The 24,836-nt window shown below is 58.1% G+C and overlaps 1 protein-coding gene across 7 annotated transcripts in view; it reads left to right on the plus strand.

Moving 5' to 3' along the window:
• IQCE (IQ motif containing E) overlaps positions 1-24,836 on the plus strand; it is a 42,906-nt gene that overhangs the window by 16,062 nt on the left and 2,008 nt on the right. For 5 of the 7 annotated variants that reach the window (XM_053213661.1, XM_027042356.2, XM_027042358.2 and 2 more), the window contains 16 exons: positions 99-212; positions 337-387; positions 3,602-3,672; positions 4,641-4,713; positions 4,917-4,966; positions 6,431-6,594; positions 7,918-7,973; positions 9,078-9,277; positions 11,399-11,503; positions 12,899-12,989; positions 14,289-14,459; positions 18,046-18,069; positions 21,168-21,269; positions 21,689-21,810; positions 22,705-22,808; positions 23,714-23,812. In XM_053213661.1, the coding sequence (XP_053069636.1) occupies positions 99-212; positions 337-387; positions 3,602-3,672; positions 4,641-4,713; positions 4,917-4,966; positions 6,431-6,594; positions 7,918-7,973; positions 9,078-9,277; positions 11,399-11,503; positions 12,899-12,989; positions 14,289-14,459; positions 18,046-18,069; positions 21,168-21,269; positions 21,689-21,810; positions 22,705-22,808; positions 23,714-23,812 (1,597 nt within the window). The remainder of the gene's footprint in view (positions 1-98; positions 213-336; positions 388-3,601; positions 3,673-4,640; positions 4,714-4,916; positions 4,967-6,430; positions 6,595-7,917; positions 7,974-9,077; positions 9,278-11,398; positions 11,504-12,898; positions 12,990-14,288; positions 14,460-18,045; positions 18,070-21,167; positions 21,270-21,688; positions 21,811-22,704; positions 22,809-23,713; positions 23,813-24,836) is intronic. The other 2 variants (XM_027042359.2, XM_027042360.2) reach the window with 1 other exon arrangement.

Below are 24,836 nucleotides of genomic sequence, written 5' to 3' on the forward strand. Positions count from 1 at the left end.
TCGCGAGTTCTGCTCCGACTTGTGTTTCACCTGGGTGTTGGGGTGCGCGTGTGCACGAGTGTGTGTGTGTGTGCGTGTGTGGTTCTGTCTCCTCTCAGTCCCTGCACGTGCAGAAAAGTGACGTGGACCTCATGAGAACAAGGCTGCGGCGCCTGGAGGAGGAAAACAGCAGGAAGGACCGGCAGATACAGCAGCTCTTGGACCCGTCCCGAGTAAGTCGTGGCCCCGCCGCGGTGGCGCCCGGCCGCGGCAGGGAAGGCGCAGGCCCCGCCCTTCGGGCTGCAGGGGGGAGAGGCCGCCCGCCAGTGTCTTCATCTCTCCGTCTGCTTGCCGCAGGACCCGGATTTTGTTCGGACTCTGGCAGAGAAAAGGCCCGATGCTGGCTGGGTGAGTACCGACTCCAGCAGGACCGATAACCTTCCCGCTGACGTCTGAATCTCAGAACAGCCCAGAGTTGAGGGACGCCTTTCCTCTAATGCAGTCGTGCAAGAGGGGTGACAGGGAGCCAGGGCCCAGGAGCCCCTAAAGCACCGTCCGCGGAGCCGGAGAGCTCACGGCAAGACGCTGCGGGCGCTGCTGGGGGCGTGAGGGGAGACCGAGCAGGCCGCGCAGGGCAGAAGGTGCACAGCAGAGGACAGCGGTCGCGGTGGTGACGTCCCCCGCCACCACACTGAACTAGAGACGCTGAGGAAACAAAGCGGGATAGGATAAAGCCTTTAACACTTTAACACACACACCAGCTCTGCCACGGGGCCGCGTAACACATGGCACAGCGAGTGAAGCAAGGTGACGGCACTGGTGCCATTCCATGATGAGGGCTGCGGCGGTAGAGAAATAGGACCACAAGAAACCTGCTGAGTCAAGGAAGCACACTTCTCGAGAAGAGTGAGATGCAGACGAACCTGGAAGGGATCCAATTCTGAGAGCACTGAGCCCAAGGAATCAAATGACATTAACGATGTGACTTTCGGGTGTGATGATGCAACCTTTGCAACAAAGCCCCGTGGGACTACAGGGGAAACTGAGTCAACATGACGGGGCAGCAGGGAGGACGCTGACCAGTGCGACACACAGAATCCATGCGGACCTGTACGGAAAGCGTGCAGTCGGCTCTGTATAGGTGGTTAACACCGGCCCCGTTCCCAGGACGCACGAAGGAAGTACTTTCAGGGCGTGAGCACAGATCGGAGTGTTTCCACGAGAAAATCGTTTTCAGCTTAATAGCAACTCCTAGACAGCGAACAGTTGAGCATGATCTCGTTGGATTTTGTGATAGGGACTCAGTCCCTATTTAAAAAAAATTGTTTTTAACGTTTACTTATTTTTGAGAGAAGGCGAGACAGAGTGTGAGCGGGAGAGGGGCAGAGAGAGAGGGAGACAGAGGATCCAAAGCAGGCGCTGTGCTGACGGCAGAGACCCCAGTACAGGGCTGGAACCCATGAACCACGAGACCGTGATCGGAACCAAAGTCAGACGCTTAACCGACGGAGCCGCCCAGGTGCCCCTCGATCCCCACTTTGAAACTCAGGAAACTGAGGTTAAGAGATTTGGCCATGGTGCGCCTGGGTGGCTCCGTCGGTTAAGCATCCGACTTCGGCTCAGGTCATGATCTCGCAGTTTGTGGGTTTGAGCCCCGTGTCGGGCTCTATGCTGACAGCTCGGAGCCTGGATCCTGCTTCAGATTCTGTGTCTCCCTCTCTCTCTGCCCCTCCCCACTCACTCTCTGTCTCTCTCTCAAAAATAAATAAAGATTAAAAAAAAAATTTTTTTTTTTTAAAGAGAGAGAGATTTGCCCAGGTTGGGTTTATAGTGAATCCACAAGTACCATGCCTTGGTCCCCACTGTTCCTCCAGTAGTTAATATTGGAGAAAAGACGTCTTAAGCTACCCTGAGTAAACCTCACGCCTTAAACCAGCAGAATAAACACAAATGATCAAAACCAGCGTCAGCAGGACTGAGAACACTGGGCATGCTCAGAGCTGAGACACCGTGTTTTAGGTTGGCGTGACCGAGCAGAGGAATGGCCGTGAAGTTTTGCTTTCCGTTTGCCCGGTACTGCTCCCTTTCGGGCTGTGTCTCAGGGAAAAACTCCAGTATAAAAAGCCTTTTACACAAGGAAATTTATAGCTGCCCGATTTGGGGGGGGGAACATTGAGGAGAAACCATTACAATTTGAATGATGCCACATGGAAACATTTTCAGAAGAAAAAAAATTTTAAGAATATAAATGAGTACAGCTATGTTCAGAAATGGCTGCGTGATTGAGGATTTAGAATTTTGCAAATAATGCATACTTTCAGAGAAAGGGCTCTGCATTTCTGTTCTGATGCTGCGGGTTTTCTGGGTCTTTTTGAGAGAGAGCGTGAGTGGGGGAGGAGCAGAGGGAGAGAGACAGAGAGAGAGAATCCCAAGCAGGCTCTGTGCTGAGCGCAGAGCCCAACCCCGGGCTCAATCCCACGACCTCGGAATCACGACCAGAGCTGATGTCGAGAGTCGGATGCTCCACTGACTGAGCCAACCCGGGCGCCCCGGCTTTTTTTAAAATTAAAGTTGATTGAAAGTAGGAATTCTAGATCCTTGGGTGTGTGCAGTTTCCACCTTAACACCCGCTGCCAAATCGCCCTTCGGAGTTGCCGTGTCCTGTGACTGAACGCTGTGCTGGTGAGCAAGGTGCCGGTGAGCACTGGGCTGGTGAGCACTGGGCTGGTGAGCATCGCCCTTCAAGAAACGTCTGCATGTGTGCATAAGAAGGGTGATTTCTACTGAAGTCTTGGTCGTAAATAGCAATTTAAGCCTCATCGATCGAGGAATGGGTGTCCACACCGTATGACTGTACCGGGCAGGAGTCACGTAGGGGTGCGGCCCCACAGGGATGGTCCACCAGGACCATTCGTGGCATGAGAAAACCACGTGGCCGCCTGTGCAGTAGGATGCCGTAATGTCAGTGGGTGCACATGCACGACACAAGGTCTAGAGGACACAAATTCGCTTGATGACAGTATTAGGTGAGGGGGGTTAAGGTCAAGGGCCATAGTCTGATATATGTTCTCATTTTTCCCCAAGAAGATGTATTCATGTATTACCGAACGTAATTGAAAATTAGTTTAAAATCCAACTGGGAAGGTGTTTGGGTAGCCAGAAAGAAAGAAGGGGATATTCTTTCAGGAGCGCAAGGGTGCTGTCCCCCACAGTGATGGGTTGGCAGAGAGAAGGAACAACGAGATGCACGCGGTCTTCCGTGCCCCAGAGTGAAGCTCAGGGTCGTGGGGGGGTCAGCTCTGCTCACTCCCAAGGGGATACCGTGGACACAGTTGTCCTTTGAATCTGGTGATGGTGGTGCATCCGTGTGTTCCTAGTGTGGAACGTGGGGGTGGGGGGGGAGGCTCTGCACCTGTCCCACCCTGCCCCCGCCCCGCCCTGCGCCGAGAGCCGGACAGTCAGGCCCTTTCTTTGCTGTGCTAGGGACTACGGGAGAAGCCGGCGACCAAGTGGGGCAGGATCAGCCGGCAGGGGACGCCTAGCCCAGCCCGGGGACAGGAGGGAGGGGGAGCTCGTGGACGGCGGAAGCAGTCGACTTGATGCGCGCGTGTTCAACTGGCAGGTCGTTAACGGGCTAAAGCAGAGGATTCTGAGGCTGGAGCAGCAGTGCAAGGAGAAGGACAACACGATCAAGTACGGGCACGCACGGGCGGGCAGGGGGTGGGCCGGGGGGGAGCGGGCTCCGCAGGGTCTCCTCGGCCGGGCCCTGGCGAGGCTGGCTGCAGCCAGCCCGCGTGCCCGCTCGCCTCCCCTCGTACCCGGCAGCGGTGTCTGCTCTGTCTGCTGGGACTGCACCCCCAGTCCCCACCCACCACCCTCCGTCCCACGTCCCTTGTCCCACCATCCTCTTTGTGCCAAAACTACGAAAGGAAGTGTCGGCTGCCTCTTCAAACATCACCCGAACAGCATCTCCCTTTCATCTTTTCCTGTTCTCGTTGCATCTGAGCCCTGCTCTCTGTCCTCGGTCTGGTGTGGACCGCGTGCCATCTCCCTGTGGGTCCGTGGGCGCTGGCACCCCAGCGGCCTGCCCTGGTCCCGTGTGGTCCCGGTGGTGCCGTGCGGAGCAGAGTCCTGCCTGGAGGCGCCCGAGTCCCTTTCCGCTTTCTCTCCCTGCGTCCCTTCTCTGTTCCTCTGCTTCCCCTCCTGCTTCTTGGTGAAATCGTCCCCTGTAAAAATCTGTATTATTTGCTGATTTCTTCTGTATTTCGGCACCCTGAACTCCGCACCTTGATTTGCTAGAGCTTTTTATCTGAAGTCTGTTGGATGCTGAGTGGGGGGTGCTGGCAATACGGGTTGGGGGTGACGCTCCTTCCTCACAGAAGGAGCCTCCCACCGCCCCCAGAGGCGGCTGTCCTCGCCCCAGGCTTCACGGGTACCCCGCTTCTTCCACGACAGCCCCCCACTTAGTGAGGAATAGCTTTAGGGAGTCTGCTTCTGCACAGAAGGGGGCCCGTGGCTGTGAGGACTCTCCGTGGGTCTCCGCCCAGTCCGCTTCTCTTCTGCCAAGCCCTTCCTCCGCTGACGTCCTGGGAAGCGCTCTTGCCCTTGCTCTGCCCCGGGGGGGCCGGCGCTGCCCTACTAACTGTGAACTGGGTTTCTAGCAAACTGCAGACTGATATGAAGACCACTAACTTGGAGGAGATGAGAATCGCCATGGAGACGTACTACGAGGAGGTGTGTGCCCTTCGGGGAGGGGAAGTCAGTGACCTGGGCGGTCGCCGGCCACGCCTGGCACCCTGCGCTTCCGTTCCGTCTCAGCTTGAACGTGAATCCCAGCAACTTAGGCAGAAACCGGGAACCTGGTCACAACTTTTTCAGAGCACGTTCTCCTTCGTGCTCGTTTTGTACCGTAACACATTTTAATTTGGCGTTTGCAGATTCATCGTCTCCAGACTCTCTTGGCGAGCTCCGAGACCGCGGGAAAGAAGTATGATTGTCTCCTCGGGAACCGTGTTCACGTTTGGTCCCGGAAGTAGTGCAGACATGACACGGGAACTGCGTGCGCTGCCCTTCTCTTTGGAGCAGTGCACGCACCTGCATCAGTCTGTTAACGGTTTCCATCTGGAAACAGCCACGTGTGGCTGTTTCCACAGCCACGTGCTGGCTCCCAACTGCATGTTCACCTCCCCATGCTCTGAGTCCTTAATTCCTGCTATGTAACAGCCTCCAGCTCAGAATTAGAAAGCGCTGTTGTTCCAAGCAGGGCTTCCTTATTAAGAAGGCGTTTAATGCCACGTACAAGTCCATCTCCCCCCAAGAAGTTTATTAGAGACATCAGGGGTTCCCCGTCTCGAAGATTCCCTTTTCACAGATTTGGCCACGTCACTGCCGCGGCACTGAGCTGCGAACTCAAATCAGGCATTCGCCCTGAGCCAGGCACGGCCTTCCCTTCCTTCTTTTCGGGGTTGGCAGACTTTCTCTGTACAGGACAGCCGCTGCTTTGCTCTTTGAAGCAGGCGTGCCCCGCAAAGCGTCCGCAGACACGGAATGGGTGCATCTGCTAAGCCATCGCCCCCAGGGCGCGTGCCGCGTAGGCTCCTGCAGCAGGTGCCTTGGGCCGCAGGACCGTCACCCACTGGTCAGCACACAACCTGTTTCCGCTAGCGTGTCTGTGCATTCACGTGTCAGCCAGCACCTCACACACGGGCTTCCTCGAGGCCCATCTCAGCCTTCTCCCGAGCCCCGGCAGGAACATGGGGCAGCCCCTGAGCGCTGTGAAGGGGACTGCTTTAAACCCTGAACTCACCAACGAAAGCACCCAGGTGTGAAAAGCATGCACTCAACAGGCTGTGAAGGTGCCGCCTGTGGACAGCCCGAGGGTGGCAGTGAGAGCCAAGCCGGGTGCCCGTCCCCCCCAACCACCCCCCTCCCGCCCCTGCCTCCCACTCCTGCCCCCCACCCCCGCCACCGGGAACTTGGCCCTCAGGCTGTCCACCACCCAACCCGTGGCCCTGTACTGTGAAGGGGTCACACGTTAAGTGTGAGCAAGAATGCAAATTTGCAAATACAGAATCTGAACAATGAGGACCGACTGTATTTTAGACTCTGTAGGATAAGAGGCAAATCAAGCTATTGTATGGCTATTTACGTAACGAGAGAGAACGTGAGTTCCCACAAACGTTTTCGTGATACGATTTAAAATATATTACTAGTATCAAATACAGTGTTTTGTTCTGCAGGTTGATGGATGAGCACAGATTTCTGTTTGGGGGACAGCACTTTGCTTCCTTGTGGTTAAGTGTCAGGGTTCCCTGTTCCACTGCAGATATCTGCAGAGAGCACTCTGAGCGACAGACAGGCACCCACAGGTGCCGTGTGGCTGCCCCCCTTGAAGGCATTTATCCAGCTGGTTTAGAAACCCAAACCTAGCCCTCGGCTTTGCTGTTCCCAGGACTCCGGGGGAGAAGAGACTGGGCGTCAAGAGGCCGAAGAAAGTGAGCAGCGCCCTCCTGAGCTTGTCCCGGAGCGTCCAGGAGCTCACGGAGGAGAACCAAAGCCTGAAGGAAGACCTGGACCGTGTGCTGAGCAACTCCCCCACCGTCTCCACCATGAAGGGTACTGGCCCGGGAGCCACCCGCGGAGGGGTGCTCGAGGAGAGGCCGTGTCTCGGGTTCTTTGAGGAAGGACGCAGGTGGCGAAACGCGGGAGAATCTGGCAACCCCACGCCCCTATTTCAGTTGCCAGAAATGCAGATGCGTACTGCTGGGCAACACCAAAATTGACTCCGAGATCTAAGGAGCACCTGCTGTGAGCCACGTACCCTTTCAGGTAGTTGGGGAGGGCACTAGACAAAAGCAGACATCCCTCGTGGAGGCCACATCGTACTGGGAGGGAGAAGCCAGCAGGTCAGTCATGGGTCTTGGTGGCAAGAAGTGCCACGGAGCGAAATAGGAAGGACAGCAGGTGTCGGGGGCAGTGGCGTGCACCTGTGAGTAGGGTCTTCGGGGACAGCCATGCCCACGGCCAGTATGCCCAGCATACGTAGGCAGTGGGAGGGTGGTGGCGATGATGGCAGAAGGAAGTCGTGGGGCCAGGCTGGGAAGGCCACACCCGGGCCCTGGGGGCTGGGGCAGAGGTGAGAAGTGCTGAATGGACCGTGTGCAGAAGAGAGGGTGGGAAGACCAGGGCTTCTGTGGCGTCCCCCTGGGGGCTGCTGGCGACCCTGGGCACCACAGGGGTGGCAGGTGGCCAGGTTCCGGATGCCTCAGAGAAGGGAGGAGCCGGCTTCCAAAGCTCTTACCTGAGCTGCTGGAAGGACAGGGTGTCCTTGTGAGGTGGAGGTGACGGAGAGAGGAGCAGGTCTGGGGATGGGGACGTGTCAAGTCTGTGGTGCGCAAAAGGTGTCCAAGTGGAGGTGGGTGCATCTGCGAGTTCAGGGCAGAGGCCTCAGCAGGAGATGCCCACATGGGGGTCAACAGCCAGCAGAGGGCCGGGCTGGGACTGAGCGCACCAGTGAGTGAGGAGAGCAGAGGAGGGCCTGGGGTCCAGCCCCTGGTGCGACGCAGCAGGGTGCAGAGGGTGAGCCGTGGCGGTGACGGTGACGCTCAGAGCGCCGGGGAAGGAAGTGCCGGGAGGAGGGAGGAAGGCGGAGGATACAGCGCGGCCTCGTGTGTGGCCTTGAGAAGTTCTGTCTCGGACCGGCACGCACGATCAGGTGTGGATGTCACCCTGAGGTCTTAGGGGGCCCTCGGCATGGCCAGCTCCACAGTGTGGGCATGGACTCCCTCACTGGGAGGCACCCTTCCTGCACGAATCTGCCAGGCGCCGCGTGGCGGAAGGGGACACTCACAGGCTGTGCTAGAGGTGGGCGGTCGGGGCTGACGGGGCCATCGGGATGGCTGTGCCAAGTTCACCTCTTAAAGCCATTGCTTCCATCAGGTTACACGGAGTGGAGTAAGCCCCGGCTGCTGAGACGGATCACGGAGCTGGAAAAAGTGAGTGGTGCGCCTCTCAGCTGCCCGTCCTTGACCCGCCCGAGCGCCAGGAGAAGCCGGCGCCCTGTACAGTGGGGACGCAGACGAGCCCTTTGCTCACAGAATGCTCTCAGCACATGCATGGTGGCTGTCCCCCGCATGGCACGCGAGGCAGATGGGAATGAGCAGACGCCGTGCAGGTCTGGACGAGACCCACGGGTCGTGTCATTCCTGTCCCTGGTGTCACAGGTGGCCAAGCCACGGTCACATGGCCCACGGTTTTGGACTCCTTGTGGGACCAGGGATGGAGGCAGGTGGGCCTAGGGCCTTCCAGAAACCAGGCGGCCTGAATACTTGAGTCGGAAAACTTTGTTTATCATCAGAAAGTTGGGGAGATTAATACTTCCTCATACCTGCCGTGGGTTTGCAGATTTGATTTCACTCCTCTGGTCAGTACTCAGTCCGCTTGTTTGGAGTGGGTCAGAAGGGCCCGCGTCTGCTGACTGGTCTGGTGAAACGGTGAGAGCTGTCCCCTGGTTTGGCTGACCGGAGTAAACCTAGAAGGAAGCATCAAGTAACTACAGATCTACACAGCAGAAAACCTGAGTTTTTATGCACTGTGGGTATTTTGAGAAGAGAGCTTGTTAGGAAAGGTGGTCACCCAGAGGTGGTGTGGAAGCCCAGGGGGTGGTGCTTTCTCGGCTGAGACACCCACCATCACCGGGGAGCTGGAGCCGCTCAGTCAGTCCCTCTCAGCGGGCAGAACCGGGCTATCACGTGAGATTAAAAGCACAGAGGCTGAAAATTCCAGAAATCCTAAACAAATGGTAGGGTCCATGAGCCCAAAGAAAAGCATATGAGCTCGCCTCCCACGTGCCCTCCGTTCCATCTTGTTAACGGCGCCTTGCCCCCACCGTGCCAGGCCGGGCTCTGCGGGCAGGGTGCTCTTCACCTCCCCGCCAGGCGCCGGTGACGTGGTGCCATCCCGGCTTGTGAGGTCACACGCAGAGCTTGGCCCACACCCGCGCCTGGGACCAGTTTCCGTTGGTCACGGTCTTCCTTGGGTTTCACAACCGCAAAGGAAAATGAGAAAGAACTTCTAACAAATGCCTTTGTTGCCCCCAGAAAATAAGTTCGATGGAAAGCCCCACATCACAGGCTTCAGAAGAGGTCAAGTCAAATGCCCCGGTGCAGTCTGCGTCCAGCTCCACCGTGCCCCGGCAGCCGAGATGTGACCGGCACCAGGAGAGCAAGCGTCTTCGGGGGACGGTGCAGAGCCTGAGAGGCGAGCGGGACGCGCTGCAGATGCAGCTTCAGGAGAAAGAGTAGGTTGCAAGGCTCGGCCAGCACCTTCCGCCCTGGAAGGGGGTCGCGGCGGGAGTCCAGCCATCCTGGCACACTCGGGAGACATGCTCAGCTCCTCGTAGTAACTGCTGGCCTGGTTTCATGTGCTTGAAAAGTCCTGTATCTTGTTTGTGAGATAAGAGCCACTTCGGTGGTAAAAACAAGATAGCAATTGACCACATCACGTTATTGAAAGAAGGGAGGTGTCATTCAAACCTCTTGACTCCATTCCAGAGCCATTCCCAAATTCTTCACTAGAGAATAATCTACCTTCATTGATTTGTGAGGTAGATAGGCCATCAGTTAGATTTTCTTTAAGGTTTAGAATCAGCGGTATGTTTAAGGGATCTCGTCTAAGTGCCAAGTAAGACAGACACGCTGTGAAGCGTTCAGTGTGACCCTGAGAGTTTGAAAGGAAAAGCCTGCAGAGTTTGCTGATTTGCTGCTGGTTCTCTAGTGTCTTGAGTTGTAGCCTCCTAAAAATGTTCCTGTCTCCTCCGCTGTCCGCTAGTGGCTTCTCTGGTCAAAGTTGTGTTATAAGCCAAACCCATGCATCTTCTGAGATGAGGGTTATCTCTCAGAGTGTGGCCTGGGCAACCAGCAGCCTCAGCATCACCTGGGAGCTGGTTAGCGATGCAGAACCTTGGCCCCGCCCACCTGGGAAGCTGGTTAGAGATGCAGCACTTGGCTCCGCCCACCTGGGAGCTGGTTAGAGATGCAGAACCTCGGCCCCGCCCACCTGGGACCTGGTTAGAGATGCAGAACCTCGGCCCCGCCCACCTGGGAGCTGGTGAGAGATGTAGAACCTCAACCCCGCCCACCTGGGAGCTGGTGAGAGATGTAGAACCTTGACCCCGCCCACCTGGGGGCTGGTGAGAGATGTAGAACCTTGACCCCGCCCACCTGGGGGCTGGTGAGAGATGTAGAACCTTGACCCCGCCCACCTGGGAGCTGGTGAGAGATGTAGAACCTTGACCCCGCCCACCTGGGGGCTGGTGAGAGATGTAGAACCTTGACCCCGCCCACCTGGGGGCTGGTGAGAGATGTAGAACCTCGACCCCGCCCACCTGGGGGCTGGTGAGAGATGTAGAACCTTGACCCCGCCCACCTGGGGGCTGGTGAGAGATGTAGCACTCGGCCCCACCCACCTGGGGGCTGGTTGGAGACGCAAAACCTTGTCAGACCCAGATCTCCTGAATCTGACTCTGTGTCTAACGACACCCCCTGGTGATCGTGGGCATGTTTAGGTCTGAGAAGGCCTCCCTAAGCTGACTAAGTTCTCTGGTGCCTGTTTATGGCAGAGGAAAACCCCTTCACACTCCCCTTGTTCTCCTCCAATCCAGACGCATCTATGCCAATTGGCAGGTCCTTTGTAAAAATTAGTGTTTCATGAGCGGTTTCAAAAATGGGGCTAGCCATTTTGAAAGATAAATAACATCTGCGATTTTCTCTTCAGCCGTCACACGGCATGATACTAGCTTCCGCTTGCTGAGCCCTTACTATGTGACAGAGGCTCTGCTAAACAGTCAGGGTGTCTCGGATTCCTGTGGAGATTAAACGAACCTTGGAACCAGTGGAGCTGAGGTCAGACAAAGGTCTTGTCTTGGAGCCACGTGCCACCTGTGGGGCCCAGGAAAGCCCATCGGGCAGCAGTTTCGTTGGAGGTGACGGGGTAACCCCCCTCGTCCTCAGGGCCCCAGCTCAGGCAGCAGCCCCGTGTGGCGCGGGCAGGACCCTCAGCAGTCCTCTCAGATAGGGGTGACATACCCGACTGGGTGACCCGATTGGGATAATGCCCGTCTCCATGAGACAGCGAGACCCGCGCGAGCAGGGCCCGCGGCTCATGTGATGGTGCTCACCTCGGTATCCCGGGCACGTAACAGCCTCTGGTACATAGCAGGCGCCCAGTAAATACCTGGATGAACCACCACCGGGCCGGCGGGCCTCTCGGGTCTGTTGTAGCTATGAGCGAGTGCCCCTGCCGTCCATCCACCGTCACGGGGACGGAGGTCAGGCTGCGCGATGTTTTCTGAAAAGCCTTCCTGCTGGGTGAGGATCGGTGTTCCTGTGACGCTGAGACGTCTCTGCTTCTGTGTGTTCAGTTTGGAAGCGAGACAGCTGCTACAGACAAACGCCACCTTGCAGAAGGAGCTGGAGGGCGTGAGGGAAGGGGAGGAGGAGAGAAGAAGAAGAGAGGAGGCTCTGAGGTGAGTGCACAAGAGGCAGAGGCTGTGACTCCAAGCGTTTCCTGCCTTTCCTCAGCGCGGCTCTCGGCGTGGCTCTTATACAACCCCAGCCCGATCCCCACACCCCGCGCCCTGACATCTTGCAGTGGCTCTTTCTTTCCTTCGGAGTAAAAATCCTGACTCTGGGGGAAGGGCTCTTCGCGATCAGGCCGGCGTTTGCCTCCCTGGCGTGACGCCCGGTCCTCGGCACGCACCTTTCACTGCGGTGTGGCCACCATGGAGGGTCACCCCATCAGGACTCCCAGGACAGAGCCTCCTGCTCCTTCAGGGTCACTACTCACGGTCCCCAGAAAGTGGAAACAGCCCCAAAGCCCGTCTCTGAGGAATAGATAGGAAACAAGTACGTTTGTAGGAAAGAATACAAAGGAGTAGGTTCTGACACGTGTGACAGCAGGGACGAACCTCGTGGCACGTGGAGGAAGCAGACAGGAAGGCCCCCTGGTGTAGGATTCCAAAATACAGGGAGAGGGGCTGGGGGACGGGGGTGCGGGAAGGGGCTGCCGACGGGCGCGGGTGGTGGGAGCACTCTTAGCGCGGCGGCACCATGCTGCGGATGTGCTCAAACCCGCTTCATCGCAGACTTGGCCACAGTGAATTTTATGTTGTACGAAATTCACCTCAATAAAAAATGTCCCCCCAAACGTAGGTGAGAACCCTGAGCAGAAATACCTAGCACTCAGAATAATAAGTAAGACACAGACTACTGGAATGAATGAAAATATTTTGCAGGAGAACGGCCTAGGCAGGATCAAAGGAGACCGGAAAGGGCAGGTACACGGGGAAGAGTTGTTCTTGCTTGGCCTCAGACACTTGTAGTGAAGGCACACATCGTATTTCCCTCCAGTCACATTGTTTGTTAAAAGCCCCCAATAGGAGGCGCCTGGGTGGCTCAGTCGGCTGAGCGTCTGACTTCAGCTCAGGTCGCGATCTCGCGGTTTGTGAGTTTGAGCCCTGCGTCAGGCTCCGTGCTGACAGCTCAGAGGCTGCCTGGGATTCCCCGCCCTAAACCCACCTAAAATAAAGAAATTAAAACAAACAAACAAACACACACATAATTCCTGCCCATTTGTCCCTCGTGGCCTCAGAACTCTTACCATGGTCCAGAAGTGGTGCTGGCCCCAGACGTCCTCTGTCCCCGCCCTCTCCGGGCCCCAGATCTAGGTGACCCGCAGACCGCAGAGCGCAGTCCTGTGCACCGGCCCGGCCCGAGGTGTAGGAGGGGTGGTAGCCAGAGACCCCATGTCGCCCTGGGACAGGTGGCCTTGCCAGCTCCACAGGTGGCCATCGCTGCTGTCACACAGACACATGTCACAGCACGGTGACCAGTAAGATGGCGTCTTTTCCCTCCCACGTTAGAGAGGAAATTCAAACACTTACCAAGAAGTTTCAAGAACTGGAAGAAATTAAGAGAGAAGAAAAAGACGACCCCGTGGAAATGACCCCGGAGGTATGGCTCAGCTGGGCTCAGCTTCCTGTCCGGGCATGGTGGGGCTCTCTCTGTCGCCAGGATTTTCCTGGCTCCGACATTGGCAATCCAATTCCCTTTTATCGTCACCACTGATTTCCATAAATTGTGTGTGTCGAGTCCAGAGTTCTGAACTAATTAACCGTCAGTTAAGTGACTTTTTGAACTAGCATCCGAGTCTTAGCTGAGCTGACGAGTGAAGTCCTTCCCAGATTTCACATTCACTGAAGGGTTGTCTGTTAGCAGGTGAGGAGTATGAGGAGGCCCTACAGGGGAAGGAGGGATATCTGGTGAGGACATCCTGTCCCCAACCCTGCGTGTTTAGTGTGAGCTTCAGGCTAAGACAGAGAGCAGGCCTGACCCGGGGCGGTGGGGGGGGGAGGGGGGGGGGCGCCAGGTGCCTGCCACCAAACGTCACACATGTCCAGGTGTCGAAGGTGCGTGAGGCAAACGGCAGGTTGGAGGTCAGAGGTAAGTGTAAGCAGCACAGGCACGGACAGGTCACACGATGACAGATGTTATCTGGCCCCAGGAGAGCAGAGATGCGGGGTGCGTTAGGACTGGGGAAGGAGACAAGCCTCCCTGAGGTGAGGTAGCAGGAGGACCCGGGCTAGCCGGGAGGCGCTGGTGACAGTGGCCGACGGGCTCGGGGGCACTGGTGCTTGCACGGCGGGCCGGGCACCTTGGACCCAGGGCAGTTTCAGCTTTTAAGTTTCAGCCTCTGCGAGAGCATTCTCCAGCACGGGTGTCTCCATCGGTGAGAACAGGCCAGTATGTTGATTTTTATTGCAGACCATGAATCTGGACCCTCCAGTGTGGTAGATACCAGGTTTATTTCAATGATCAAAGTAGCAATTCTTTTCATCTCCAAAACCAAGCGAGACATCGGTTTCCTTTCATCAGAGTCCCGTTGCTGTCAGTGTCTTAGGTCAGAAAACCAAGGAGAGGAAAAGCCGGTGAACCTGGCGGTCATGCACACGTGTTACTGAGCTCAGGAAGTGCGGCCTAGGTTGAAGGGGCCGCCTCCCAGGGGAGCTCCCCAGGGGAGCACTGCCCCCGCCCCAGGTTTAGGGGGGTGGATGAAGACCTACCTAAAATCTGTTTATTAGCAACACGTTTCTGCAGACATGAAAGATGTCACAAGGCTGGACGTGTGGCTACGGATTTTTCCTCTAAACTGAAAGCCCGTTCTGACGAGCTTTGCCTGTATCGTGCCGCCTTACCTGATCCCCGTCCTCCCTGCCCGGCTTAATCATCCTTTGCACCTTGAATTTCCTGCAGACCCTGGAAGAACCCCGACCTTCCCTTCCCACCAGCAGGCCCTCTCAGCAGGACTCTGAGCCAGATACAAGCGAGGAGGGCTTCTCCCGGCCCCCCTCCACCTGCTCCGAGGGGCGAAGAGACACGGCAGCCAGGATCCTGCAGAGCCGGTGGAGGGTATACAGACACCAGGTGAGAGCCCACGAAGGCCCTGCCGTGGTCTGTGGCCCTGGGGCCCCTTCGACACGCGGACTCTGTGCTGTGTGCAGCTGGCATGTGGGAACGTGCGGGAGGGACAGCGTGGATACGGCTGAGGACAATGTCGCAGGGGGTGAGGGAGACACCAGCACCTGGCCCCACGGTGGAGGGAGCGGGTCCTGCGGGGAAGGAAGTGACCTGGTGCACACGGGGGCCGCATTCTGGAATCACCGCCCCGTCCCTCTGAGCACGGGCCGGCCGGAGCATGGGATCCAGAGTGAAGTGGATCTATCTCGGAAGCAACTGGAATTGAAACCCCCGGAGGAGCCCCTTTTCTGCGGCCGCCTGGGAGGAAGCAGCTTGGGCTGTGGGCCATTTTATTGTGACTGAAAAACCTGCCTCCGAGCGCGTGCGTCTCAGCCGGAGGGAGGAGGGAGGCAGGGGCTGTGTATATGCCGAGCGCCTTTGTGCTTGGGGAGAGTGGGGCGAGGGGCCCAGGGAGCCCCCGTCTCATGGCGCTGTCTCATGGCCGTGGGGGGGGGGTGGGACTGGGGCCCTCTCCTAAGCTCCTGGGACGAGGGGGCCGTCTCCTTGCGCCAGCCGCATGGCATGCCCCGAGAGAGCTCCCCGGTTTTTGGTTTTGTAGAACACAGGTTTTGTAGAAAGCAGGGTGCTTTCTCCCGAGGGAACCAACAAACCCCGGTGAGGCCCCTCCTTGCCTGAATATCAGAAGGCTGCCAGGAGGGCTTTTTAAATTGCTGTTTCTTCCAAACTTTCATTACGAAAACTCACAGGACATTTAGAAGGGCTAGAAGACTTTCGGGCATTCCAGGAATTCTTGCCACCAACCCGACCCACCCGTAGTCGACCCGTAGGCACGTTTCCTTTCTATTACGACCATTCCTCCCCAGCGCCACGTGGACGTGAGGCTCAGACGTTACGAGGGTCCGGCTTGCATCGTGTAAGCACGAGGACATGTCCTAGCGGACCGCAGCACGTGCCGTCAGATGCCCCAGAGACGCAGCAGTGACTCTGACGTCACCTGGTGTCGCCTCCATATTCAGACCTCTCCAGGTGTCCCAGGATGCCCCTTTACTTGTTGTCGGTCCCCTCTATTTCCTGGAAGGGGCAGGTTAGGTCCACAGGCTTGACTCGCTTCAGGTTGAACATTTTTGGCCAGAGCACCCCCCAGGTGGTTCCGGGCACACGGTCTCCCCTCCCACAGGTGACACCAGGCGGTCCCGCCACCATCTAGCTGCAGGCACTGGGTGGTGCAGCTGCCGGCGCTTGCCGCTGTAAAGAAACGCCTTTCCCCGCTGATGAACCCATGACGTGCCTTTCACCGGTGGCCCCAGCAGCCTTACGCGCCTTAGCTCAGCCCTTCGTTTCGCACGGTTGCGGGATGACTTCAGACCCCCCACCCCTGCTTAGTGGCCGGCACTCTTCCGTAAAGCAGTTTTCCTGATCAGCTGGTCCGCAGAGCACAGCCCCGGGGCCTTCTGGAAAGGCAGGGTCAAGGCTTTGCTGTCCTCCCTCGAGTGCTAGGTAAGCACTGATGGCAGGACAGGGAACTGTGTGGTGGCGGCTCTGGTGGCCAGAGCCCCTCCCCCCACGCTCTGCGGGGCGGCGGCATCACTGCGTCTAAGAGGGATGACTGTTACTCTTGGTAGCGTTCAGCCCGTCCCACGTCCCACGTTCGGTCAGTGGGAGCGCTCCGTCTGGCTCCGTCCGTCCATGCCTCTGGTCTTGCTGGCGCAGCCTCGCTTTCTGGCACAAGGAGGCGTCGCGGGCTCCCGGTCCTCCTCACCCCAGACCGGATGGAGCTCGCCGTTTCCAAGGCACCTGCCGTGTCCACCTCGCTCCCTGCTCCCACCCACCAGGCACTGGCTTCCTCCCCCTGCTCGCCCCCCCAGAAGCTGGGGCACAGCCGGCTTGGAGACTCATGAGTTAAATCCTTCCTTCCTTCAGGATTCTGCTTTAAAAGAACTCAGAATAAAAGGAAATGCGCGTACCGACATGTAGGTACAAAGCATTTGAAAGGCCACTCGGGTCGGAAACGAGAGTCCTGGGACCTCCCTCTGGGGTCCGCTTGGTCTGCACGTCTCGGGCTCATGCTGGGTTTCGAGGGTGTCTGAGGCCATGAGCAGGAAGGCCCTGGACTCGCCTGGAGCCCTCCCAGCCAGTGTGGTTGTGCCCCACACCCAGCTAAGCTTTTTTCTCAAGTTTATCATTTTGAGAGAGAGAGTAGGGAAGGGGCAGAGACAGAGGGAGAGAGAATCCCCAGCAGGCTCCACACTGTCAGTGCAGAGCCCGACGTGGGGCTCGATCCCACCAACAGTGAGATCACGACCCGAGATCAAGAGTCGGACACTTAACCCACCGAGCCACCCAGGTGCCCACGAGCTTTGGGGTGAGCCGCAGGATGCCCTGGCCAGGGCCTGCAGCCGGCCACGAACCGGCATGTCTCCTGAGTCACAGGCCGTTTCCACGGGCAACATGATTCCATCTTCTCCGTGTGTCACGGCACATTCCCACGCCTCCACTTTGCTCTCTTCAGGCTTCACATGAGACGTCCTCACTCCCCACCCCGTGTCCCTGCCAGTACTTTCCTGTCCTCGTCTGCTGCTTGAGATTATCTTTGCCGGTCTCGACCACTACTGTTATCAAACGTGTTTTTTTCCTTCCTTCCTCCCTCCCTCCCTCCCTCCTTTCTTTCTTTCTTTCTCTCTCTCTCTCTCTCTCCCTCCCTCCCTCCCTCTCCACTCTGCTGGTCCTCATACTCCATTTCCCTTCATCTGTCAAGGGATAAATCCTTTTCTCTAACAGCTGTGGGCTGTGCACTCTGATTAATACTGAAAATGAGCTGGTTAATGTACGTTTTATCGACGATGGCCACGGTCCACCACAGGCACATGTATCATCCTGGGGTTCCCACCCTGGAAGGACCTGGGCTATAAAAATACGTATTCTTGGGTCTCATCTGTGCTGACTCTGGATCAGCCCGTCTTGGGTGTAGCTGATTTTTCTCAAGTCCCTGGGTGCTTCTCACGACGGATCAGATTTGGGGGCCAGTGACCCAGACCCGTGGACGGGGTCCCCTTTGTAATTTCTCCAGCAGGCAGTGCCCAGCCCCTGTGTGACCACCCAGAGAGGGCACCCGTGTCAAGACAGCTCCAGCCGTGGGGAGGGGCTTCCCCGCCTGGAGCCGAAGACACGCACACGTGTTGATGCTCGTGAGACACTGTCTCACGGAGCTCGCTGCCACGGGCTGGCCAAGAGTCGCAGGCGACACCAAGGTGTCTCGTCTTTAACCGTGACCCGCCCTGAGAAAGCCGGCCGTCTAGTTACAGCTGCCGGCCCCTCAGCACTGTCAGCCAGGCGGAGGAGGAACAGGGACGCACGGAGCCCCCTGGTGTGTGGGTGGCAAGGAGGGGGCTCTCTGAGGGGAGTGCCCTGGTACCCCGACTCTGCTTTTCCACCCATGGCGACTGGGGCTGGGGCAGGGGCAGGATCAGGAAATGAATACTACTGTAAAAAAATTCATCCTTGTGTTAATTCATGATTTATCTCTTTATTTCAGAAAAAAAAGGCCGTCCTGGACGAGGTAAGCAAAGTTTATTTCATCCGTTTCAAAATATGTAGTTCTGCACCGGAGCAAAGTCCCAGCGGGATGTCTCAGGAAGCATCACGGGCACTTGGTTTCGTGAAATCAGACCAGCCCCAAGTGATATCAACATCAAATGAATATTTGGGTAGCTTCACACCTTCAAATTCATTCATTCATTCATTCATTCATTCAATCATTCCTTCTTTCAACACACTTTTCTCGGTCATCAGTTCGGAGTCAGGCAACCCGGCGGGCCCTCGGGACTCAAAAAAGATGTTGACTCAAACAGCAGATGGGTCGTTGCAGGTCAAGGTGGCAGGTGTGGTTTAGGGCTCGTGTCCAGGTGTGCCGTGGGGTCTGGGGAATGTGGGGGCTCCCAGGCTGACAGGAAGGGCTCCAGGCAGAAGACGGGTATGCGAAGGAGCACAGCCTGCCCGGGAGGAGAGCAGGTGTGTGTGAGCGGCTGGACGCGGGCTGGGAGGTGCTGGGACTGACGGAGTCTGAGACCCGCACGGCCCCTTGCTGCTGCTGTCGCCTTCCCCACGCAGCCTCCGGGGTGACATGTCTTACGTGTTAAAGAACACCCACCGCCGCATAAGACCTGCTCTCAACTTGGAGCAAATTCAAAGCTGTTGCCTGAACACCCTCTGTGCCACATGTCCTGGAGACCCCTCCAGCCCTGCTCATTCTTCTCTAGCCAGTCTGGAGGCTTCTTTAACACTCCTCGAAAACACCAGCATATTCCTGCCACAGGGCCTTTGCACTTGCTGCCCCTCTGCCTAGAAGGCTCTTCCTCCAGATACTTGCACAGCTTTTGCCCCCTTGCTTTACACAGGTCCGTATCGAAACATTACCTCCTCAATGACACCCTCTCTGAATACCCCGTGCCAGCCATCACTCTGGCCTCGTGTCCTGCTTTAGTTCTCCTTGTGGCTTTTATCCCTGTTTGATATTTTGATAGCTTCTTTGCAAACTGCTTGTCTCACATTGCAGTGGAGGTTCCGCGGAGGCAAAGACTGACTCTGCCTTTGGGCCACTATGTCCATAGTTCCCAGGACACGGCCTGCCATATGGTAGGCATTCGGCAAATCTGTGCAATGAGTGGGTGAATGGGTGAGCTTGGGACTCCTCCAGGGACCCTGGAGCGCGTCTACCAGCCGGCCGGCCCGTGCTGTCGTGCTCCGCTGCGGTCTTCGGTGCCGCCCCAGGCCTGAGCGTCCTTGCCTCTCCAGGCAGGTGCGGTGCGGCCGAGCTGTGGTTGGTGTAAGTCAGCAGCCACCGCCCTCAGCCCGCGTCGCCCGTAAGGAGCCCTAGGTCCCTGCTGTCCGCGTGTAGCGAGCCCCCTGGGTCGGTCTACACGTGCGTTTGCCTGTTTGGTTTTGCCTTAATGAAGGTCCCCTTACCGCACTTTGTTGGGCCTGTTTTTTTTTTTTTTTTTTAATGTTTGTTTACTTTTGAGAGAGAGAGTGTCATTGCAAGTGGGGGAGGGGCAGAGAGAGGGAGACACAATCCGAAGCAGGCTCCAGGCTCCCAGCTGGCAGCACAGAGCCCGTTGTGGGGCTCAAACTCACAAACCTCGAGATCATGACCTGAGTCGAAGTCGGACGCTTAACCCACTGAGCCCCCCCAGGTGCCCTTTGTGGGGCCTGTTTCTGAACCCCAAGTTCAGGACGTCTGCTTTACCTTGCCCTCCATAGGGACAAAGCAAAGGTGTTTGGGTTTTTTGTGTGTGTGACTGATTCTGGAAGCCTCTAGGTATCTAAACACACGATGTGTCAGTACTCAACGTACTAAGCGTGTTGTTCCCCTAAAATGCCGTGAAAGCCGAAATCCTTTGTCACACTGGGACGTTTTCACCCAGGGCTGGTGGCTGCTGCCCCCGAGACCCACGACCCTGACTGCAGAACTCAGCAGAGCATCCACATGTGCGTCTGAAGAAATTATTTAAGTTCAAAAGACAAATAATTCCTTTGCAGCAGTATGAGATCGTGCTCTACCCTGCTTGATTTTGTGTTTCCTTCATGCTTGCTTGTTTTTGAGAGAGAACGAAAACACGGGTGGGGGAGGGGTAGAGGGAAGGGGACAGAGGATCCCAAGCAGGTTCTGTGCTGACAGCAGTGAGCCCGACGTGGGGCTCAAACTCACACACCATCTCAGGAGCTGAGCTGAAGTCGGACGCTCAACCGACAGAGCCACCCAGGTGCCCCTGCCCTGCCCGCTTTTGGAACATGTGTATGGAAAGCTGTTGCATCCACGCGACTCCTGAAACAGAATGCTACGGGCACCAGTGACAGTTACCACAAAGTTTATTACAATGAGAGGCAAGGCTGACCGATCGGGACCAACACTCTTGATAAGAGTGTGGCTGACCGATCGGGACCAACACTCTTGAAGAGTGTGGCCCTGAACAGCCGGGGTACAGAGTTTTTAAAGCCGATCACATCGTTTTATCATTATCTGGGAACAGAACAGAGAAACAGTTTCTAGATGAGTTAGAAATAGTTGCCAGATGAGTCAGAAACAGTTATCGAATGAGGTGATTATTTTAGACTTTCTGCCGCTAAGTTGCAACCAGTGGATCTCTTTGACCTTGTCTCTGACGCTCTTTTTTGAGGTTTTGTTTCCTTCATTGGTAAAGCCTGATTGACAAGAGTATGAAGTATGATTTACAAGAGTGAAAGTAAGGCTGTTATCTTTTGACCTTCAGTGTCAGAACAAAGTTGTTATCTTTCAAGCTAAGCGTTAGCCCTACAGTACAATTTAACCCTTACAAAGCATGTGGTATAGACTACCCAGCATGGAAACCTAACTACTGTAAAATACGGACACACACTGGCAGCTAAGTTTATTAGCTTCTAACAGATGATGTGCTTTCCCGCGGGATCGGGCGACTGTGCCTCTCTCTGCCCAGACGATGGGTCTGTTTCTCCCTGGGGGAGGCACTAGGTGAGTGACGGAGAGGCCGTGGGTACGCAATAGTGAGAGAAGTCACTTCTCTGCTGCTAGGGCTTTTCCCTCTGGATCCCCCTTCCTCCGCAGCTGCCACCTTGCAGGGGAATTAACATCTACTTCCCTCTCTCCCCGTTCCCTGCCAGGCGGCTGTGGTGCTTCAGGCAGCGTTCAGGGGACACGTAGCACGGGTGAAGCTGTTGTCAAGCGAGGCGTGCGCCCCAGAACCCCCCAGCCCGCCCAGACAGGTAACCCCCGGGGCCGGACACAGTGGCCCGCTAGCCGCCCTCTCCCCGTCTCCGCGTCTGGCGCCTCACCCACCGAGGCAGCACGGCATCTTCTGGTCGTGCTGTCCTACCTTGCGCCTTACTGTCCGTCGCGGGGCGCATCGGGCCAGGCAGGCTCCAGGTGGATGTAACGTCTGGTGCCTACGTACTAGGTACGCGTCCATCTCACGATTGAGGTATAATCTTAACGCGGTAAAGATGAGTGTCTTCCTACTCTGTGAAAACAAGACATCCGTTTTAAGAATCTCCAGAGTCTGAGAGTCAGGAAGTGCTAAGCACACAGTACCCAGACGAGCCACCCGGAACGGGGCCGTGCTCGCACCTGGCTCTCTGAGGGCCAGGCGGGGGCCCCTGCCACGCTCACTGTCATTTTGCCGCAGGACCCTCCGTCACCGCGTGTTCCAAGCCCCACCGTCCAGGCCCAGGGCAGCCCGGGACAGGAGGAGGCCATCACCGCCATCCAGTCCGTCCTGCGGGCGCACCTGGCACGGGTCAGGCGCAGGTAAGTCCAACCGGCGGGCCCAACTCTGTTCCGTATCCCTGGGAAACGCCGGCCGCAGACACGGTGCGAGGAGCTGCCCGTCCAGGTGGCCGGCCCGTGGTGCCCGGGCACAGGGTGTAGGAGCTGGGACCTTGGTTTGTCACCCGAACAGAAACACCCCGTGAGGAGTTCCTCCTGCCTGTGCAGTGGGGGTAACCCGTGAGTTCTGGCCTTCCCGGAACGGCCCCCCCCGGGCCGGGGGAAACCAGAAGGGGCCAGACACTGTGGGGTTCTGGTACCCGCCACTTTGTAGGCTGGTCAGCTCGTCCTAACGCACTGTCCTTGTTAGAAGAAAATGTGACGGGACCCCAGCATTCAGGAAGGCGCGGGCGTCGTCACAACCCTCCCAGGGCAGCGCTCCCTCTCTCCTTCTCGGTGGCACTGTTGCGCCAGACCCACGGGGGCACCGGCTGCAGAAAGTCACAGCCCCTCCTAGCTATTGTGGGGCGAGGGGGGGGTTCTGCACCGAGGCGGGGGAGTGTCCCTCAGGAGGGGGCTGGGGCTGTTCTGCTGCAGGGCTCAGGCTCTCTGCCCCTCCTCACTCTGCCCTTCCTCTCCGGTGTCGGTTTTGGTTCCTCTGCCACAGGAGAGCCAGGTGGAGCCCGAATCTCATGGTTCTGGTTCCCCGTGAACAGGGACGGCCGGGGGCTCCACGCCGGTCAGGGTCCATCACGGCCGGTGACCGTGTCCGCTGGGACGGAAAGGCACGGGAGACGGTGGGAAAGGAAGGCGTCTGGCCCTGACCCCGGCCGTGCACCAGCCCTGCCGGCCTCCCGCGCATCCGTGAGCCCCGCCGTGGGCCTCAGCCCACGGGGGCGTTCTGTGAAGTCCAAGCGGCTGGCCTCTCTCTTGCAGCGCCGCCGGTCAGAGAGCCGTCGCCGCAGCCCCCAGAAGGAGGCAGCCCGCTCCGGCCACACACAGCCAGCTCTCCTCGCCACCCTGCCCGGCCCCTTCTCCTGGTAACGTCACTTCAGTTTCGATTTCCCCGGCCCTCTGAGCTTCCAGCAAAGAGCTGCCACTGCCCGGAAGCGTGGGGTGTGTGGGCACGTGTGGGGGCTTGTCCACTGTGACCGCCTACCAGCAGGGAGGCTGCATCGGGGAGATCCTGGACCTCTGGAGGCGGCCCCGGGGTCAGTGACGGCGGCTTCCGGGCACCTGCGGGCCACAGAGTCGTGCCTCGTGTGTCTTTGGTTTTTATCCTTGGCTCTAACCGGAGCTGGTGGTTTCCCTCCTTTGGACCAATGCTTTTCCTGTTTGTTGGTTTTAAGTAAAGCTTTGCGTGTATCTGCTTTTCGGCCTCATCAAGGCCCCCAGACAGTGCAGATCCCTGGAACTGACAGGGGCGCCACGCCCCAGCAGGGAGGCCCGGTCAGCTCTGCCCGGCGGCGGACGTGGGGTCCCGGGCAGGGCCCGTCTCCTCGCGTGTGAGGCGGAGGCCCGGCGAGAGCCTGGACGTTGCTTTCAGGCCCCGCGACTCCGGCCTCCCCTCCCCCTTCCTCTGCTGTGACTTGCTCACACTCGTACTGTGATGCTGCCGATGAGCAAGAAGGCGGTGCTGGAGGTTTGGGACGGTCACTGGACCAACAAACACAGTCTTGAGGTCCTGTTAGTGAGGGCGGTAGGCGGTCACCACGTGGCGCTCACGTGGGAACGTTTCCAGCGACTTTTCTGTCCTGAGCTCGTAGGTCACAAAGATGGGAGTCTGAGGACAGGCGGGGAGCAGGGCTTCGTGTCAGGAAACCTCAGCAAAGGAAGCCAAAACCCGGGTGCTGGGGTGGAAAGACGGGGGGAGGGGACGAGTCCTGCCCGTGTCCCACGCCGGCCGCGTGCAGGGCCAGCACTTCTGGTCTGCGTGTCGTTTCAGGTCAAGAGGACAGTGAGGCGAGCGGCGGGGAGACCGCGGAGGGGCCGGCGGCCGAGGACGAGGCTCCGGGGAATCCAGCAGCCCTGCAGCCCCGCTGCGGTGAGTGGGGGCGACGCGGCCTTCGGGGGGCTGGGTCTCGGAGAATGTCCTGAGGAGCCAAGGGCTTGCCACCGTGTCCGCCCGGGAAGTCACCGCATGGGAGAGCGGGCTGCGTCCCTTGCAGTCGCTCAGCCCGGGCTGTCGGGGCTCGCGGACGTCGAACTCTGATGCCCCACGGGCCCCGCGTGTCAAGAGCCAAGGGCAGCAGCACCGGGATGCCCCGGAAGACGCGGAGCCTGGCGGGCCATCGAGGACTCCCGGCCCCCTGAGGCCCCTCCTCCTGCAGACGGTGTCGTCTCCCGCCGAGGGGCGTTACCGCACACGCCACCCTCAGTTCCCGGCAGGGCCGTGTGGCCCGGTTTGGTCCGATCGTGACCGTGTTTTTGAAGATAACCTTGGAAACGGATGTTTGAGCGTCCTGAGGCTCTCCTCTCAGATATTCTCTGGAAAGCGCCAGAGGCCAGCTGTGCTGTCACACGCCTCAGTGCGGCCGAGCCTGGCTTCCTTCCCGCTTCCCCCCCGATCAGCGACCGACGACCGGCCGTCCCCTTGCCCCTCACCGGGCAGAGTGCGGGCCTCCCTCCCATCCCTCGCCCGCTTCAGGCCCCTCCTCAGGCCCCTCGGGCACAGGCTGTCTGCAGCTGGTGTCCCCTTCCAGCAGAGACGGGATTCTGGAAGGCTGCTGTGAGTGAAGAGTGTGGGGGAGGGGCCACCGGGCGCCGCGTGCCCGTCTCCCCAGGTGGGCATGCCACCAGGAAGCGGGCTCTTATACACGCAGCTGGCCGCCAGCCTCGCCAGCGCTGGGTCGCAGCTCCCGCCCAGGCCGCGGGCTTGGGGCGCCGCGGTGGGGGCGGCCCTCAGAGACCCCCCAGTCGCGCTCCAGCTTGCTCGCTGTTGGCCAGCCTCACCTTGTGCGGGTGTTTGCCTTTTGGCAACGGCCTGGGTGTCCAGAGCTGAGCTCGGAGGCTGAAGTGGTTTGTGGCCATGTGAAGCTGATTCCGAAGGTCGTTCCTGCCCGGCAGGG

The sequence above is a fragment of the Acinonyx jubatus genome, chromosome E3 (genome assembly GCF_027475565.1).
Source record: "Acinonyx jubatus isolate Ajub_Pintada_27869175 chromosome E3, VMU_Ajub_asm_v1.0, whole genome shotgun sequence".
Classification (NCBI taxonomy): domain Eukaryota; kingdom Metazoa; phylum Chordata; class Mammalia; order Carnivora; family Felidae; genus Acinonyx; species Acinonyx jubatus.